This window comes from Zalophus californianus, chromosome 12 (genome assembly GCF_009762305.2).
Source record: "Zalophus californianus isolate mZalCal1 chromosome 12, mZalCal1.pri.v2, whole genome shotgun sequence".
NCBI lineage: Eukaryota > Metazoa > Chordata > Mammalia > Carnivora > Otariidae > Zalophus > Zalophus californianus.
Window position 1 is genome coordinate 61,142,340 of NC_045606.1, and position 18,039 is coordinate 61,160,378.

Here is an 18,039-nt window from a genome sequence, read left to right on the forward strand (position 1 = left end):
GCCGGGGCTGAGTTGGGCACAGTGTCCTGCAATCCTGTGAATATTTAGCTGATTCTGTCCCCTTTGCTGGCTCCTGCCTATGTAAACAGCCACCAGAGTTGGGGAGGCAGAAGCCAGTGGCAGGGGACAGGGGACCGTGGGGAGGGAACCGTGGGGGACCGTGGGGAGGGAAGAGGGCCGAGGCTCACAACGAGGATAGGACTGAAGGACGCTGACTGAGGGAGCTACCTCCGAGCCCCACCATGGACAGCAGGGCATGGGGTGCCTGCATCCTCTGCTTACTGAGCCCATTGCCAATTGTGAGTAGCAGACACAGACCCTCCTACCTCTCCTGCTGGGCTCCAGATCTGGGAGGCACAGGGCTATAGTGGGGGGTCTAGCTGGAGCCTGGTGGGGTCCCCACTGCTCTTCCCCAGCACGGGAGTTTCTTCCTATTGAGCAGGTTACTGGCCATGGCTCAGAGACCCCCTGCCCCCTCTGCCCCCCTTCCTTCCCTCCCCTTCCCCTTCCCCTTGCAGCTGCTTGGCTCAGGAAAACCTGGCTAAGCTGTTAGCCTCCCCGTTGCTTCCCTCCAGGCCCTGTCTGGGCCCTTCCAGGGGAGGTTGTTAGGGCCTCTCTGGCTCTGCTCGTGCCTTCCAAGTCTTCTCTGAGCTACAGGTCCCTAATTCTTCCACAAAAATCTCCAGACCCCTCACCATCCCCAGCATCCCAGGAGCCACATTTGGTTGCGGCCTCTTAAGAGGGTGTGGCCTGGGACCCGGTGGGTCTGCGCAGTAAGTGGAGAACAGCTGCTCCCCTCCCACATTTGGGGGACTGTTCCTTTCTTGATACGCCCAGGGCTGGAGGAGCTTCTGGCCAACCAATGTGCTGGAGAGGGGGGTTGCTGGTCGGGGCCCTCCCTGAATGGGCTGCAATTTCCCAGCATGTTTCAGGTATACCGCATAGCAGTTTGACAAGTTTGTATGTCCTGCTGTGCTCTCCGCCAGTGTGGCCCCCACCTGTCACCACACAACGCTCATAAAATACCTGCCGCTTTAGTTCCCGTGCTGTACCTTTCCTCCCTGTGCCTCTCCTTCACCTGTTTTGCCCTCTTTTTTTTTGCCATACAAGTAACTTCTTTTGCCTTCCCTTCTGCAGTGAGGGAGTCTTCTTCAACTCATCTGTGTGCACCCCACCAACCCCCCAACCTCCCCCTGCCTCCCCTCCGCCTCCTTCACATCTCCTTATCTGGCTCTGACATTCCTGCCTCCCTCTTATAAGGACCTCTGTCCACCCAGATAATCCAGGATAATCTCCGCATCAGAAGATCTTTAACTTAATCCCAGCTACAAAATCCCTTTGGCCCTGCCAGAGAGCATATTCAGTTTTCAGGGATTAGGATGCAGACATTGTTCCGCCTACCTAGGTACTTTGTGCAGAATTGCATCCAGGGAGCAGGAGTGCAGAATGGGGGGAGGAGAGCAGGGATGGAGGAGAGGCCCCGCACAGATGAGTCGTGGGCTCCGCCAGCTCCAGGAGATCTTTGGAAGACTTGTGTTCGATGTGTCTCAGAACTTACTCCCATGACATGAAATTGGGAGGCATCAGTCCAAATGTCCATCTTTCTTCCCTTCCTCCCTCCCCCACTTCCTTCCTTCCTTCCTTCCTTCCTTCCTTCCTTCCTTCCTTCCTTCCTTCCTTCCTTCCTTCCTTCCCTCTTCCTTTCCCTCCTCCACCAAGTGCCTTTGCCAGTGCCATGAGCCAGGCCCTGTTCAGGAGCAGGGGCACAGAAATGCACCAGGCTTTGTCTCTGTCCTGAGGTCACTGGGACCAGAGAGCCCAGAAGGAGCAGCCGATCAGCTTGGCCTATCCCCTTACCTCCTTCCCGCAGGTATCCAGCTATGTGCACCCAGAGTGCGACTTCATCACCCAACTGAGAGAGGATGAGAGGTCATGTCTGCAAGCAGCAGAAGGGATGCCCAACACCACCCTGGGTACGTCGCTTGGGAGGGAGGGGGTGGCTTCTTGACTCCTTTATCTCCTCCAGCCTCATCACTCCAAATGCCGGAGGGGCCCGTCCCCCCGAGTCTGCTCTGCTCCCATCTCTCTCTGCAGGCTGCCCGAGCACGTGGGATGGGCTGCTGTGCTGGCCAATGGCAGGCTCCGGCGAGTGGGTGACTCTCTCTTGCCCCGATTTCTTCTCCCACTTCAGCTCAGAGCCAGGTGAGGGTTCCGGGTGTGGTGGTAAGTCGGGGAGATGAGGTGGTTTCATCTGGTGATGCCAGAATATGGCAGGCTCATCCCTGGCTTTGGGCGCAGTAGATCTGGATTTGAACACCAACTTCCCATCTTCCCATGTGACCTTGGGCAAGTCACTCAGCCTCCTGACCCTCAGCTTTCTGACCTGTGACCTGGGGAAAACAAGAACATTAACCGTATAGGGGGTGAGGATTGGTGAGCAGACATTGGTGTTAGCAGAGGGGCTGCCTATGGGGTGGAGGGGGCAGAAGCTATCTGACTGTTCAGGTGCTACCAGCTGCCTAGTGGGGGGGGGGGAAGGGCTGCACCTGGAATCCAGGACCCTGGAGGGAGGAACACCCCCTCTCTGCCAGTGGGAGGAGCTGTCTGCCGACCCTGCTAGTGTCACTGGATGGTCCACAACTCCCCCACCCGTCCTGGAGAGAGAGAAGGAGCGATAACCAGTTCTCTGTTCCCACCTCTGCATGCCTCCCAGGGGCTGTGAAGCGGGATTGCACTATCATGGGCTGGTCCGAGCCCTTCCCACCTTACCCTGTGGCGTGCCCTGTGCCCCTAGAGCTGCTGACAGAGGAGGTAAGAGGCTTCTGGCATCTTGGAGGAAGGGTCATCATGGATGTTTTAGGGATGGTGGACTGTACAACTGGAGGGATTACCATTTCCCTTGTAGCTAGCAGGTTGGAATATAAATTGCAGAAGTTTCCAGAAGATGGTAGTGTCTGGAAAGAGAGGGCCCAGGTCTTTTGCTAATTGCCCAAGGGTGACACGTGGGCCATGTGGGCCATGGTGCTGGGAAAGAGGGGAGGCAGAAGGCAGGGTGGGAGATGTACTGCCTGCCTTCTCCTTGGCATGCCCTCTCTGTGCCCAGGCCTCCAGGGCAAGAGTTTTGAGTGGTTCCAGGGAAACAGAGGATGCTAGTGGTCCTGGGCACGTTCCTTCCCTTCTCTGGTCCTCAGTCTGTGGAGTGGTGTGCATGCCCTGCCCTTCCAAATTGAGCAGGGCCTTTGCAAGGTGCTTCTGTACCCCCCCAGTCCCATATCTCTTTCCCCTCAGCCCTGCAAGGCAAGGCATGAGTCTGACCATTTTTCAGATGAAAAAACAGACACAGTTTGGTGATTGCCTGCATCCCTCAGGGGTCCGGGATCCGCTTCCTCAGGCTGCACCCTCCATCTCCATCTCAGGGTGGGGGTAGGGTGTCCAGGCTGGACTTTGATGGATCCAAATACTTGGTCATAGAAAGAACTTTTCCCTGTGGCTGTTGCGGGCTGCCCCCTTTCTTTGGGGGACATTGTGTGCCCAAGATGGTGAGGCAGTAGGATGTCAATAAACAAACCCCATTTCCTTGTGAGCTTTTCTCATTCCTCAATGAATGAAGAATATACCAATGAACGAAGCTGTAATTTCTCTGCCGTCTGTCCCACCCCGGTAACAGAGTCAATTGTCTCCCTGTCCCCTCCCTCACCAGCCCCCGACTGCCACCGCCCATCAGCAGGTCAGGTGAAAGACAGGCTGTAAACAAGCACTTCTGTTCATGAGGGAGCTTGCCACGGTTCCCACGGGTGCCCCTGCCCCCAGACGGGGAGTTCTGGGGTGGAACTGAGAGCCTTCACCTGCTCGGTCATCAAGCCTCCCCTTTCCCAAAGTGCAGCCACTGAGACTTTCTCTGTCTCTACCCTCCCAGAAATCCTACTTCTCCACGGTGAAGATCATCTACACCCTGGGCCATAGTATCTCCGTCGCGACCCTCTCCGTGGCCATTGCCATCCTGGTTGCTCTCAGGTTTGCCGTCCTCTTCGCCTGCTCGAGAACCTTCGCTGCCTCCCTATTGCCCACAGCACTAAGCCTGATTCCTTGCCTGGATGTTCCGGAGGCTTCCGGATCTAGGCACCATGGCCATTCCTGGCTTTTCCTTTCCTTTTCCCAGGGTGTCCTCTTTCCACCCCTTGCAATCTGGGACTCCCTGCCATCTCTACACCTTTGCCTACGTGGAACGTACTCGATTGGCTTGGAATGCCCAGTTCCTTTGTTCCTGATATACTGATACCTGTCAAAACTCGAAGCCCAACTCCCATTTGCTTTAAGAATCCTCTTTGCCTCTCCCCGTGATACCCTTCTTGACAATTCCAACCCTTTGACCATTGCCCCTCTTGAGGCCCCCCAACTTCAGAGTCTGAGCCCCACAACATGGCTCGTGCTGTTGTCTGTCTCATGGGGCTGTGCCTCATCTCTCTGAGCACGTAGGAGGCTCCCCTGGGCAGCACCTGCCCTTTCTGCCTCTGTCCCCCGCCTCTGAGCTCCCCAAAAGCAGGGGCTGGTCCTCTCTGTCTTCTCGCCCATGGTGAGCCTGGGGCAGTGGCTGGTCAGCTGTCCTGCATGGCTACACCTGAAGCTCCAAGTGCAGCCCAGTCTGACTCAAGTCCGTTCAGTTCGCCTCCCACCGTGCTCACCCTCCTCCCTCCCCACTCCTCCAGGAGGCTCCACTGTCCCCGGAACTACATCCACACCCAGCTGTTTGTCACCTTCATCCTCAAGGCGGGTGCTGTATTCCTGAAGGACGCCACCCTCTTCCGTGGGGAGAACACAGATCACTGCAGCTTCTCCACGGTAGCAGCTGTGGCGGGAGGGCCCCGGGGTGGGTTGGGGGGAAGGAAGGCTGCATTAGAGACAGAGATGGGCCCGTCCAGTCCTGGGGCCTGACCCTGGGGCCCTGCAATTGTCAGTTACAGGACGGGAAACACCCTCTCCCTTCCCGCTCCTCCCCAGAGTCAGGTCCTAAATCCCCATGCCAGTTCTTGGACCCTGGGGCCGCTCCATGTCATTTCCATATCCCACGTTCCCTTTCCTGTTCCTTATTCTGTACTCCAAACTAGCCCACACTTCGCCCCAACAGTCTTTGCATTTCCTACCTCCCTGAACATGCCAACCTATCTGTGGCTGGGTGTGGGTACGTGCGGGGGTGAGGCGGAACCGGGTTCCTCCCTCAAGAAGCACCCCAGGGGCCTAGGGGACAGAATGTACCAGGTTATGGGACCACTGAGTGGGGGAGGGAGTGTTGAGAACGGGGCTTCAGGGAGGAGGCAGCTTTGGAGCTGGGAAGAGGTGCGGGGGAGGGAGGACATGTTAAATGGAGGGAGGGTGAACAGACTCTCACAGACGGGGAAACATGAAGAACCAGAGAAGTTGTAGGGGGACAGGAAGGTGGGAGAAGCAGAGGAGAATGAAAATAAAAGACAGCTGGGGGTAACATGGAGGCCCTGCTCTCTCCAGGCACACTAAAACGGTGCTGGATATGGACAGATACACAGGTGGACAAACCAACAATGACCTTAATGAACGAATGAAAGGAATAATAGTAATGATATTATTGAGCACTTATGTGGTGGCATTGCACTAAACGCTTTGCATATATTACCACCTTTTATTTCCTATGTATATTTTCATTCTAGTCCCGTTTGTACATGAGTGGGCCTGGGGCCAGGCTCAGGCCACCTGAGCTCAGAGGTGGTGCTCCTCACCCCCGACTGATGAGCAAGTCTTGCAGTGAATGAGCAAATGCAGGGTGAGGGCCCGTATGTTTGCAGAAATGAATGGGGGTCCATATCCACAGCTCTGGGGTTGGACATGGGGTCAGGAAGGACTGAATACAAGTGAAAATAGTGGCAATTCACATGCAAACTTTCCATCCAATCCTCATGATGAGGCCATGCGAAAGGTATTGGAAGTATTTCCTTTGACAGATGGAAAGGTGTGGTCTGGGGAGGCTACCCAGCTAATACATGCTAAATGTGAACCCAGATCCCAAATCTGGGCTCTTAACCACCACATCATTCTACCACGGCCCCTCTGGGGCAGCCCAAGGTAGAGGGGCCTGGGTGGGGTAGGGGCCCCAGTGGGTGTCCAGCTCTGAAGAAGCCAGGCCCCCGGCCCACAGGTTCTGTGCAAGGTCTCTGTGGCCTCCTCCCATTTCGCCACCATGACCAACTTCAGCTGGCTGTTGGTGGAAGCCGTGTACCTGACCTGCCTCTTGGCCTCCAAGTCGCCCAGCACGAGGCGAGCCTTCTGGTGGCTGGTTCTTGCCGGCTGGGGTGAGCACCGAGGCTGGGTAGGGCACCATGGGGCTCGGGGAGGGCTGGGAATGCACAGGGAGCTCACCCAAAGGTCCCTTCAGCTCACTGATGATGACACAAGGCCCGGGGGGTGGGGGAAGGGACAGCAGCCTGTAGTCCTACAGCTTCCTGGTCCCCCCTTCCCGGTGCCCCGTGTGGCTGGCAGTGGGGGTGGCAGGTAGGGGCAGATCTCTGAGCCGAGGATGCAGACCCCTTACTTGTGTCTCCTCTGTACCCCCACAGGGCTTCCTCTGCTCTTCACTGGCCTGTGGGTGTGTTGCAAGTTGGCCTTCGAGGATGTGGCGTGAGTCTGAGGGGCTACCTCATCCCACGGTGCTGGGTCCCCCTGGGGTGTGGGCTGGACAATCAGGCAGTGTGGCGGTCCAAGCTGGGGAGAGGAGGGGGAGACCCCAGTCCTGCCTTCAGGGAACTCCCAGGCTCGGGCGCAAGATGGGAAGGCCACTGTGGACAGCGTGGAAGGGGCAGGACCTGGGGTGGCAGGGGCCCTCAGATTCTCAGGGTGCTGGGCTCAGGGAGAGGTGAGGGTTGGGGACACAGTAAATAGGGGCCTCCTGGAACAGGGGCGGTTTTGGGGCCAGCAAGAAGCAGCTAGGTGGAGAGAGAGAGAGAGAGGGTAAGCCTAGCATGGACTGACATGTCCCTTTGGAAGGGGGTCCCACTGGCTGAGAGAGGAGATGAGGCTGGGTGGGCATTTTGGGTGCCCCCATCAGTCCCGGCCTGTCCTCTCCTTAGGTGCTGGGACCTGGATGACAGCTCCCCTTACTGGTGGATCATCAAAGGGCCCATCGTCCTCTCTGTTGGGGTCAGTCCCTGGGGCCAGCGCCCTCTGCTTTATTCTCCCTGGGTCGGCCGAAGGGTCTTTAGGGCAGGAAACATGTCTCCTGGCTGGGAGTCAGGATACCAGGGTTCTTCAGCCTGGCTCTGCCAGCTTCTCTGTGAGGCCCTCTCTGGCCCTCAGTGTTGGTAAAACTAGGGGGGTGGTCTCCATAGCGCTCGGGCACCTTCTAGCTCAGAGTTGTGATGAATCCGGTGCCTGACTGTAGATCGTGTGCCACCACAGTGAGGCTGGTGTGGGGGGAGTGGAAGCAGGGTGGTAGCTGAACCCACCCACGGCTGCCATGCTGAAAACAGGGCAGCCAGGGCTGGTTTGCGTGGCCTTGGGGAATGTGCACATTGCCCCCAATTTTATCGAAAGTGGGGGACGCCTACTTTGTGTCAGAGTAGACCCTGGGAGGTGCTGGAGGCAGGATGACAGGCCTGACCCCCCACCCTTTATTCCAGGGGCTGGAGAGGGAGGGGGACCCTGAGCCCCTGAGCCCCTGAGCTCCACGTGGGACCCCCCCAGTCTCCAGGATACAAGTTCTAGAGCAATGACCTATACATCCTTCCACCTGCACATCCCCTGTGTCCCAAGGATTTGGGGTTTCTAATTCCCAAAGAGGCCCTGACCCAGGCCACCAGTGCTACTCCAGACTCTTGCCTTTTACCTTCCCGCACCTCTATTTCCAGGTGAATTTTGGGCTTTTTCTCAATATTATCCGCATCCTGCTGAGGAAACTGGAGCCAGCTCAGGGCAGCCTCCACACCAAGTCTCAGTACTGGTAATGTGTGTGCACACGTGTGTGCATTCGGGGGCGCCGGGGACATAACCGGAGTGGGAGTCGGTGTGGTTCTATTTCATTCACTCCCCTGAACCGTTCTCCGCCCTAAGCTTCCAGGGAGAGAATAGATCCGGTTCCTGCCCTCTAGGAGACCCCCCCACCCTATGTGGGGACGATGGAGGCTCCAAATATCCAGTTACCAGGCCAAATGGACTGATGAGTGCTGGGGTCCATTTCTGTGGGATCATGAGGAAGGAGAACTTTTCTCGATGAGGGGATGGGAGTGAGGTTTGGTTAGGGAAGACTTCCCGGGGGAGGTGGTCTTTGAACTAGACTTTGATGCATAGATGCTGACTGGAAAAAAATTGAGCATTTGGCAGCGAGAACAAAAAGATCCATGGTCCCGAAGTAAAGAAGCCCTGCATTGTACCACACTGTGTTTGGGGAGGCTGGTGTCCTCTAGGGTCCCTGGTGCAGAGAGTCTGTATGGGGAACTGATGGGAAGTGGGAGTGAGCAGGGGACATGTGGGAGTTTCTAATTCCAGCCTTGGGTGCCTAGGGCTTGTCTTTCCCTGCAGGCGTCTCTCTAAATCAACGCTTCTCCTCATCCCGCTGTTTGGAATTCACTACGTCATCTTCAACTTTCTGCCTGACGGTGCTGGCCTGGGCATCCGCCTCCCCCTGGAGTTGGGACTGGGCTCCTTCCAGGTGAGGGCCCCCACAGGGACTCTTCCCACCGAGTCCTCGGGCAGGAGGGAGGCAATGCTGCCCACGGGTTTGGTTGAGTTCATGGTAGGTTGAGGGTTGCTAGGCTGGTTATTCTTTCTTTCATCCGTCCATCTTTCTATTCACTCAACTTTCCCTGAACCCATCTACTCATCCACTTACCCATCCATCTACTGATCATCCATCCATCCTCCATCTATCCATCCACCCACCTTTTCGCCCATGCATCTATCATCCACTCATCTGTCTATCCAACATTTACTGAGCATCTATTATGTGCCAGCATCTGTGCTCAATACTGGGAGATGCAGAAATAAAGAAAATCAGAGAAACAGGATCAATAGTACAGCCTTAGCAGGCTTGCTGTGATGATTACATGAAACAATGTGCCAGGCACCTCCTTCCCTTTCCCCAAAGACGTGGCCCAGGCCACAGCCTGTGGGTGAGAGGAAGAAAAGATAGTAGAAAGATTGTGGACATCTTATGGCCAGGACATTGTATTCTGATGTGGTCCTTTCTCTTTGGCCCCACAGGGCTTCATCGTTGCCATCCTGTATTGCTTCCTCAACCAAGAGGTATACAACTCTCCAGGCTATCCCTAGTCATTGAGTCTTCCCTCCCACCAGACCTAAGGCCACTTCTCTTCTTCCCAGGCCCTGTAAATTCCAGCTCAAACTGAACCTTGACTCCTATGATCCCTTGGGAAGCTTAGTCTGCCCTGAGCTTCTAGATCAAGCTGAACCTGATTGCTTCCTGTTAATGTCCTTTATCCGTCCCTCCTCTGGGCTGGACCAAATATACTATCCATTCAGGACCAGGGACGGTCTAAAAGGATCCCCCAATTCTGTGTTCCTAAAACTGAACAAAACGGAGAGTGGAGGAGGGAATAAGCCAGCTCTGGGAGAGACAGAGAAAACAGAGACAGAGGAACTGAAGAAGTCAGGGGCAGACGTAAAGCGGACTAGGAAAACAGGTGCAGCAACAAGGAGGACGGTGGAGAACAGAGCCAGGGAGCCGGAGAGAAAGCACCGGGAAGAGAGGGACTGACGGAAGAACAGACCAAACAGGAGGACACACCCATGACTAGAGAGATAGTGCCGATACGCTTGTAGAAATATGGAAAGATGGCAGAGAGAGGAAAATGAAAACATCCCACCCAGGAGGCACCTTGCACCTGTCCCTTGGGACAGACTAGCTTTGTGGGAGAGGTGGGAGAATTTAGCTTAGTGCCCTGGACCCCAGGCCCTGCTGCTGTGTGCACGGCAGAGTGACGGGCTCCCTCTTGTGGCACGGATTTGCCGTGGGCTCCGATCCGCCGAAGACCTGGGTGCACGTGCCATCTGTCAGCTGTGGAATGGCGCTCGCCCCTCTCCTGCCACCTCTGTCCCTGACTGGCTCCCACCCTGCTGACTCTTCACTCCCACCCCAGCCACCCTGGGTCTCACACAGCCTTACCGGGTGTCTGGGTGCACACACAGGATTGCCGTATCTGTTTGTAGTGGCTGTTGGGTCCTGTAGGCATTGACAGGGGTGAGGAACAGCCCTGGCTGAGGCTGGGGGCACCTGGGAAAGAGGATTCCACGAAGAGCTGTGAAGGGATCCGTCCCGGGAAATCATATTGGAGACCAGATAGTTGTATAACTCTGGTGATGGGGAGCTTACTACTCATAAATAGCTCTTCTGTTGTTAAGCAACTGTGGGGAAGCTCACATTTACATTGAACAGAAATCTGTCTCCCTTTTGTGTTTCACTACAGCCCAAGTTCAGCTCTGTTGGGAGGGGGGGTGGTCACAGCCTCTCAGCTCCCTCTGACCCCAGCAGCCCCTTGGAGATGTGACAATGCAGATTCCCCTGTCCTCCCCCACCCCCAACCAGGTGCTTTTCTTTTGGGAATCCCAGTCCCCTCACCTGCGGCTCTTTAGACAGGGTTCCATCGTCTCTACCTTTAGGTCATATCCTCTGGACAGGTTCCCAGTGGCCATAGTTCGGTTCAGTGGGCAGGGAAGGACTGAATCCCAGAGCAGGGGATGGGAAGTACTCAGGGAGGACAGTGTGGTTAGTTGGCCAGAAACAGAAGAAAGCACCCATAGAAAATGTCTTTAATCGGACTCACACAAAGGCAGTGCTAAAAGTTAGAGAAAAGAGCTAAAGGGAATGGCCAGGAATACTCACAGGAAGGAAGAAGTAGTATCTTCCAGAGATAATACTTAGCGGTAGCTATGGCCAATTATGGCTTCTCCTCTCCCAGGAGTCCATGTCTCTGTTTCTCCTGTGTGGGCTCTCCCTATACCCTGGAATGGAGTACGGAAGTAGAAGTGGGAACTTCCTAACATCCTCTCCCTTGCCCCTGGAGGTGAGGACCGAGATCTCGCGGAGGTGGCACGGCCATGACCCTGAGCTGCTGCCTGCCCGGAGGGCCCGCACCAAGTGGACAATGCCTTCCCGCTCTGGGGTGAAGGTGTTGACGTCTGCCTGCTAGGCTGGCCACATCGCGTGACTGGAGCCCACACCTGACCTTGGGCAGCTCCAGTGGGCCCACCACCCTCTGCAGGAGCAAGAGGGACCAGCGCCCCGGAGAGCCCTCAGGCCATGCCTCCGCCGCAGCTGCTGCCCCGCCCTGGGCGGGGGCAACCCTTACACCCTGTCCTGCACCTGACCCTGGGTCCCTGAGTGTCTACCTCTGACCTCCTCGGTTGCTCTGCCTCCATTCTCCTGTTCCTCCTCCTGGAGTCTGGCCCATAGCCCAAGGCCAGAGAAGCCAATAAACTTGTAAACGAATAGATATGGAGTTTGAGTGAATATACGTGCCCCACAGGGGAGGGACCTTCAGCCTTGATTTGATCTCTGGTGCAGAAATGCCTTTATCATTCCTCTGCTGTGTTCCGTCCCCATTATTCGTCTGTGCAAGAATCCTCCTGTTTAATTTATTCTTAAGGCATATTCTTTTTTTTTTTTTAAGATTTTATTTATTTATTTGACAGAGACAGACACAGCGAGAGAGGGAACACAAGCAGGGGGAGTGGGAGAGGGAGAAGCAGGCTTCCCGCCGAGCAGGGAGCCCGATGCGGGGCTCGATCCCAGGACCCTGGGATCATGACCTGAGCCGAAGGCAGACGCTTAACGACTGAGCCACCCAGGCGCCCCTCTTAAGACGTATTCTCTCTTGTCTCTATCTCCAATCCCATCCCCCTCCTCCCACAGGCAAACATCTCAATGTGTTTAATGTGAATATCTGTGTTTCTGTATGTTCTTGCAAAATAGGTGGTATTTTGTGTGTGTCTGTACTTTCGATTTACATAAATTTTGTCGGTTATATGCTCCATCCTGCTTCTAACATTTTCCCCTCAGCGTTCTGCTTTGAAGACATCCACCCGTGTTGCTGTGTGCTCATCTGGTCTCTTGTTTTGACTGCCATATGGTGCCACATGGTGTCATCGCCCACGTCTGACCCGTCCCGTCTCCCCCTCTCCCCCGCCGGTGAATATTCACGCACTTGTCCCCTCATGCACCTGTCCAAGTGAGCCTTTCTCCAGGACACAGACCCAGGAGCAAAAGTGCCGGGTCATCTCATATGCCTTTTCTTCTGTGATGAGGTACTACCAGATTGCGTTCCAGAATGCTTGCAAAATCTGCACTCCCACCAGCAGCTCCACCAACACTTGGCATTACCCAGCTTTTTAATGTTTGCAAGTCAAATGGGTGTAAAGTGACATCTCATTGTTGTTTCAATTTGCATTTCTCTGATAACTAATGAGTGTGAGCATCTCTTCCAGCGCCTGTTAGCCTTTTGGGTTTGTTCTTCTGGAAATCGCTTGGGTCCCTTACCCTATTTTTCTCCGGCATGGAGATTTCCCAATTCTAGGTCTTTCCCTTATGTTCTCTCCATGGTGTGCCTTCCTGTGTCCTTACTGCCTGCTGCCCCCAACTCGGGTGAGGACCCCTGATGTAAGGCATCATCATGGTCAGTCCTTCCCCCACCCTATTCCTTGGCGGCAGGGAGGAGAATGAGAACTGGGTGCTGTCTCTGGGAATGTGTTTGTAGACTGATGGGAGATTTGAGGGCAGAGAACAGGCAGAAATGGACCCTGCAGGTCAGGATGAAATTGCTCCCATTCTTGGTCAGCCCACAGCAGATCTGTGGTGTGAAACTCAGCTCCACTCCTGGCCTCCAGGAAGCCTTCCAGTCCTCCCTGCCATTCTTGTTCTGATGCACACACCCCAACCCTCAAGGTCATGAGGGTTCCAGTGAAAGGAGACTCAGCCAGATGAAACCCAAGGTCACATTGGTGGCCACGATGCCTGACTACCCAGCACCATCTTGGTCAGACAGATGTCCAGGTGTGATTCCAGTCTAAGAACCTTCCTTTAGCCTCAGATCATAAAAGTAATTCATATTCATTGCAGGGCATTGAGAGATGTAGACAGGATTTAAAAAGAAAATAAAAAATCAGCCATAATCTTATTACCCAAAGATAGTCACTGTTGATATTTTGGTATGTTTCCTGAAAGATTTTTTTTTTCCTCTGCATTTCTGAACCATCTTGAGATCATACTGTATTTATAAATTTGTAATTTTATACTTAAAACAAACATACACTGTATAAAAATGGGCAATAAGCACATAAAAAGATGCTGACTGTCATTAGTCTTTGGGGAAACTGTGAATCAAAACCACAATGAGATATTGATTCAGCCCACTAGGACGGCTGAAAGGAAAAAATAGACAGCAACAAGCGTTGGCCAGGTTGTGGAGAAATTGGAATTCTTCTACATTGCTGGTGGGAATGTAAAGTGGTGCAGTTGGCTTGGCAGACAGTCTGATGGTCCCTCAAAAAGTCCAGCACTGGGTTGCCATACAACCCAGCAAATCCACTCCAAGGCACATGGGCAAGAACATGGAAAACCTCCATCTGTACAAAAACTGGTATATGAGTACTCCTAGCAGTGGTATGCCTCATTGCCAAAAGATGGAAACCCAAATGTCCATCATTTGGCGAATGGATAAACAAAATGGCATAGATCCATACAGTGGAATATTATTCTGTAATAAAAGGGAATGAAGTATGGACACATGCTACATGGATGAACCCTAAAACATGGTGCTCAGTGAAAGAAGCCGGGCACAAAAGGCCACCTATCATAGGATTCCATTTCTGTGAGTTTATGTCCAGAACAGACAAATCTGTAGTGACAGAAAATAGGTTTGAGGTTTTCAGGGGCTGGGGGAGGGGAAAATGGGAACTGACTGCTGGAGGCTCTGGGGTTTCTTTCAGGGGTGACAAAATGTTCTAGAATTCGCTAGTGGCGAGGGTTTCAGGCACAGAGGGTGCCTGAAACCCCTGAATTGTACAGCTGAAAAGGGTGACATTTATGACATGTGAATTATTATCTCTCGATAAAGTTACTTAAAAAGAGTCAACAGATGGTTGCTACAGAACACTGTAAGACTTTTTTTCTGCCACATAATTTGGGAGGCCTATCGAATATTCTTTGTTTGGCGAATAATTACTTGACAAATCTTCTATTGGTGCAAGTTTTAAAAAATCCATAGTTGCGATGGCAAACTTCCTTGCAGACAATTCTTCATGTACATCTCAAAAAGAGAAAAGCTTCAGAACAAACTCCTAGACCTAGAATGTTTGACCCCATGCAATGCACATGAGAAGGCTTTTAATTCCTCCTGGCAAGCTGTCTCCCCGAAGAGCTGGCCTGTGCATTCTGGCACAGGCGGGGTGAGTGTGACCCTTTCTCTGCCTCGTCATTATCCTCAACAGCTTTGTCAGCCCGAGAGTCAAATGGTGGGCTCTCGGAGCTTCACTGGTGTTAGCAGTTAGTGTTAACGGTTAGTTCATGGTTAGTGTGAGTGGTTAGTTAGCAGTTAGCCTTCGCAGTTACTTCGTGGGGGTAGCAGTGGTGGAAGTGGAAGCTCATTCCCCGAATTGCCCATCCCTTTGCTAGAAGCTTCACTCGTAGCTGGAAGTCTATGCCTTGCTCCCTTCCGGTTTCAACTGGAACCTCAAATTCCTGCTACTTTTCTAGTCTCTTGCACCATGGGACCTGGACTGGGACTTCGGTGATGGTTCCGACGGTGACTGGGCCCATTCCTTGACTGGCTAACCCTTCCCTTCTCAGGAATGAGCATGCACATCTGCAGCAGGAGGGAGGGGGTTATCAGGCGACTTCCGATGGGCTCAGAAGGGACCTTGGACGAGGGGAGTTGAGAAGAGCAATGCTCAACTTGGCCACCAGGTGGCGGAATAACCGCGGCCGAGAACCCTGGCTGGGCTGAGTCCGTGCCGTAGGAGGACGACCACGGGAACAGGGCGCGGGCCTCCCGGGGCCTGGCCTGGGGCACAGTGGGCCCAGGGGGCTGCTGGAAGAAGGCGCTTCTGCTCTGGCCAGCATAGGCCGGCTCCAGTTTTGAGGTGGACGGAACTGGGAAGAGGAGGGAGTGCCGGAGCGAGAGAACTGGTGTTCATTGGAGTCTCTGTGCAGCGTTCCGATGCGACGGGGGTTGCCTTGGGCCCCTGGTTTTGTATGGGATGGGAGGGCAGCATTTGCCGTCACCCCCACTGATCTCCCTTCCAGCGAGCTGCTCCCTCAGGCCCTGAAAGGAGTTTCCGAAACGGAAGGAAGAAATGCGACTTCTCCCGTGTTGTGGTCAGCCCGTGTTCCTTTACACTGTGGGGCAGAGGCAGGGATAAAAATGAGTGGCCCCCCTCACCCCAGGAGTGTTGGGGTGATCCCCAAGGGTGAGCCCTAACCTGGATGTAAGAACAGGCATGTGAGACTCAGACTCTCTGGGCCGTGGGAACTTAAGAGGACAGAGTGTGGGTGAGGGTAGTTAGGGAAGGCCTCCCGGGGGAGGGGACCTGGGTCGGTTGTATAGACCTCAGAACCTCGCCAGGCCAAGTGCCACCATCTGCTGGGCAGGAAGCCAGAATGTGGCTGATTTCAGCTCGGGGAACAATGCTTGGAGGAAGGGTCCGGCAGGACGGGAATGTGAGCATCAGATCCAGGCTTGGCTTGCCCCTGGGATGTTTACGGGCATTCCTGTTAGGGCTCTGGGCCCTGCTGGGCTGCCCATTCTTTCACTTGGTAAGGATTTCCAAAGTACTTGCTTAGGCAGCAGGCACTCTGCTAGAGCCTAGAAATGGGGGCAAACAACTCCAGAACGTTCCTACGCAGGAGGCTTCTGGTCTGGTTCGAGCAGATATGACTGAGGACTCTAGTGGAAACAACAGGACCCCTCAGGCCAGGTTAAACAGAAACATGGTGTATTTGGGGACATGAGGGAGCTCACTTGTCTCCAGGAGTGCGGCCAATAGCAGTGCCCAGCCCCACCAGGGGATCACTGTGACGAATTCCCCGCTGCACCACTTTTGCTAGCAGACACAGCTGCTCACACCAGTAATACTGTGGACAGAATGCCAGACACACTCGTGGCTGTCCTGAAAAGCCAAGCTCCTCCACTGCCATGCTTGCTAAAAACTTGATTCCACCTGGCACTGGCTTCCTCTTGTTTTTCTCTTCCAAACCTAAGTCTACAGACTAGGTCCTGACCCTGCCCACCAGCTGCACGGTGGGGAGGCTGGGACAGCCAGTTCTGACTTCTGCCTTTGGAGAGGGTCTGCAGACTGTGGCAAGCTCCTCAGACATAGGAAGGGCATTCAGAATATGCTGGCTGGCCACAAACATGACAGATGTCCAGTGCTGGGAGGCGATCGTGCCACTCAAACAATTGCATAATAATGGCGGCAGGTATGCCAGGAGAAATAGAGGACCATAAGAACAAATATCCGAAGGACCAAATCTAGTCTGGGAATATTAAAAAAAAAAAAAATGCTTTCTGGGGAAGGGACATCTAAGCTGAGAGCGAGAATTTGGGGTAATACCGCTTTCCCTGGGGGGCACGATCTGGCAGAGAGAGTCTTCTGGGGTTTTGCCCAGAAGACTTCACTGTATTTGCAAACAAGGGTCTGTGCTGGGGACCTGCGGATCAGGGTGCGGAAGCGGCAGCAGTTTAGGTGAGGTGTTGAGAGAGAGATCTGGCAGGACGGGCGGGTACGTCGGAGGGGGTGTGTGGGGCTGCTCGTGGGGTCTCTAGCCATGGACAGGCCCCGCTGGAGCGGGAGGCAGTGCTGTTGGGAGTCTGGGAAAAGGGCCCTGGAGGGAACGACAGGAGAGGCTGCATCCCCTAGGCATGGGGGTTCCCCAGCATGAAGGCTGGTGATGACAGAGGGGGCCCAGCCAGGGGTGGGTGACGTGGAACGGGGAGCACAGGGCAAACTGGATAGACATCCAAGACAAGCCCGCAGCTGCAGAGGCCCCCCCGGCAGGTGGCAGGGGTCACGAAAGACACTTGCCCCCACCCTCTGGAAGCCTAATGTGTGCAGCCCGGCAGTCCCACGATGGCCTCATCCTCCCGTCTTTGGGGCTGTCAGATGCCCAGGCCCTGGAACCATTAGGAACAAGCCTGCCGGCAGAGGTAGAGCCAGACTTTGGAAACCAAGAAATCACAAACCACAGGTGATGTCTGGGACTTTTGTTTTTGAGTCTGTTCTGTCTCTGTGTGCTGTGTGCATCTCTTGTGTGGCTACTTCTCTTCCAGAGAGCTCGCGCTCTGGGTCTCTGTGCCTCCGCCCCATACCCCCCTTCCTTTCTCTCTGTCTGTCTCTATCTCTCTGGCTCTCCCTCTCTCTGGCTCCCTCTCTGTCCCTGTTGGTCTGTTTCTCTCTGTTTCCATCTCCCTCTGTCTTTCTTTCTCTAACGGGGCCCCAGCTTCCTGCTGTGGGCAGCGGTGGGACCGCGTATGGGGTAGTTGGCCTGTCTCTATGATCCTGGCTATCTGGGCGCTGGGGCTGGCCAGAGGTGGCTGGAGTTTCTCTTGCATCCAGATGGCCGGCTGCCTGCATCTGTCAGAATTCTTCTCGGCTCCCCTCTGCCCAGCCCCCACAACCGCTTTTCTCTTCCCTCCCTGTCTTCCCTCCAGACCGTTGTAACCCCTGCATGCCTTCCTGAGCCGGAGTGCTGTGTGTGTGTGTGTGTGTGTGTGTGTGTGTGTGTGTGTGTGTGTGTCCTGGGTACCAGGGGAGGACAGGTAGGATGACAGAAGCCAAGTTCACGGGCCCTCCCTGTGGGCGTCCCTGGGAGCAGGTCAGGCTGCTGGGGCTGCCGGGCAGCCAGTCCCTTGCCTCGGAAGCACCACGTAAGCGGCGCAGCCCGGGGCACATTCCCATGGTTACGGGGCTGGGAAAGGCCAGCAGCCGTGTGGCCCCCAGCTCCATGGGGCGCGGTGCTGGCGTGGAGCAGCTCTGGGCTCCCGCTGTGCAGGTCTCCCCCACCCTGCC

At 54.7% G+C, this 18,039-nt stretch overlaps 1 protein-coding gene across 1 annotated transcript; it reads left to right on the top strand.

Annotated features, from left to right (window-relative positions):
• The first annotated feature begins 242 nt into the window (after window positions 1–242).
• GHRHR (growth hormone releasing hormone receptor) lies at window positions 243–11,334 on the top strand. Its single transcript, XM_027574453.1, has 13 exons — window positions 243–299; window positions 1,871–1,973; window positions 2,095–2,202; window positions 2,714–2,811; window positions 3,917–4,014; window positions 4,707–4,839; window positions 6,167–6,320; window positions 6,585–6,645; window positions 7,095–7,164; window positions 7,872–7,963; window positions 8,542–8,671; window positions 9,223–9,264; window positions 11,043–11,334. The coding sequence occupies exons 1-13, from the start codon at window positions 243–245 to the stop codon at window positions 11,166–11,168; spliced, it is 1,272 nt and encodes a 423-aa protein (XP_027430254.1). The 3' UTR covers window positions 11,169–11,334.
• The last annotated feature ends 6,705 nt before the right edge of the window (window positions 11,335–18,039 follow it).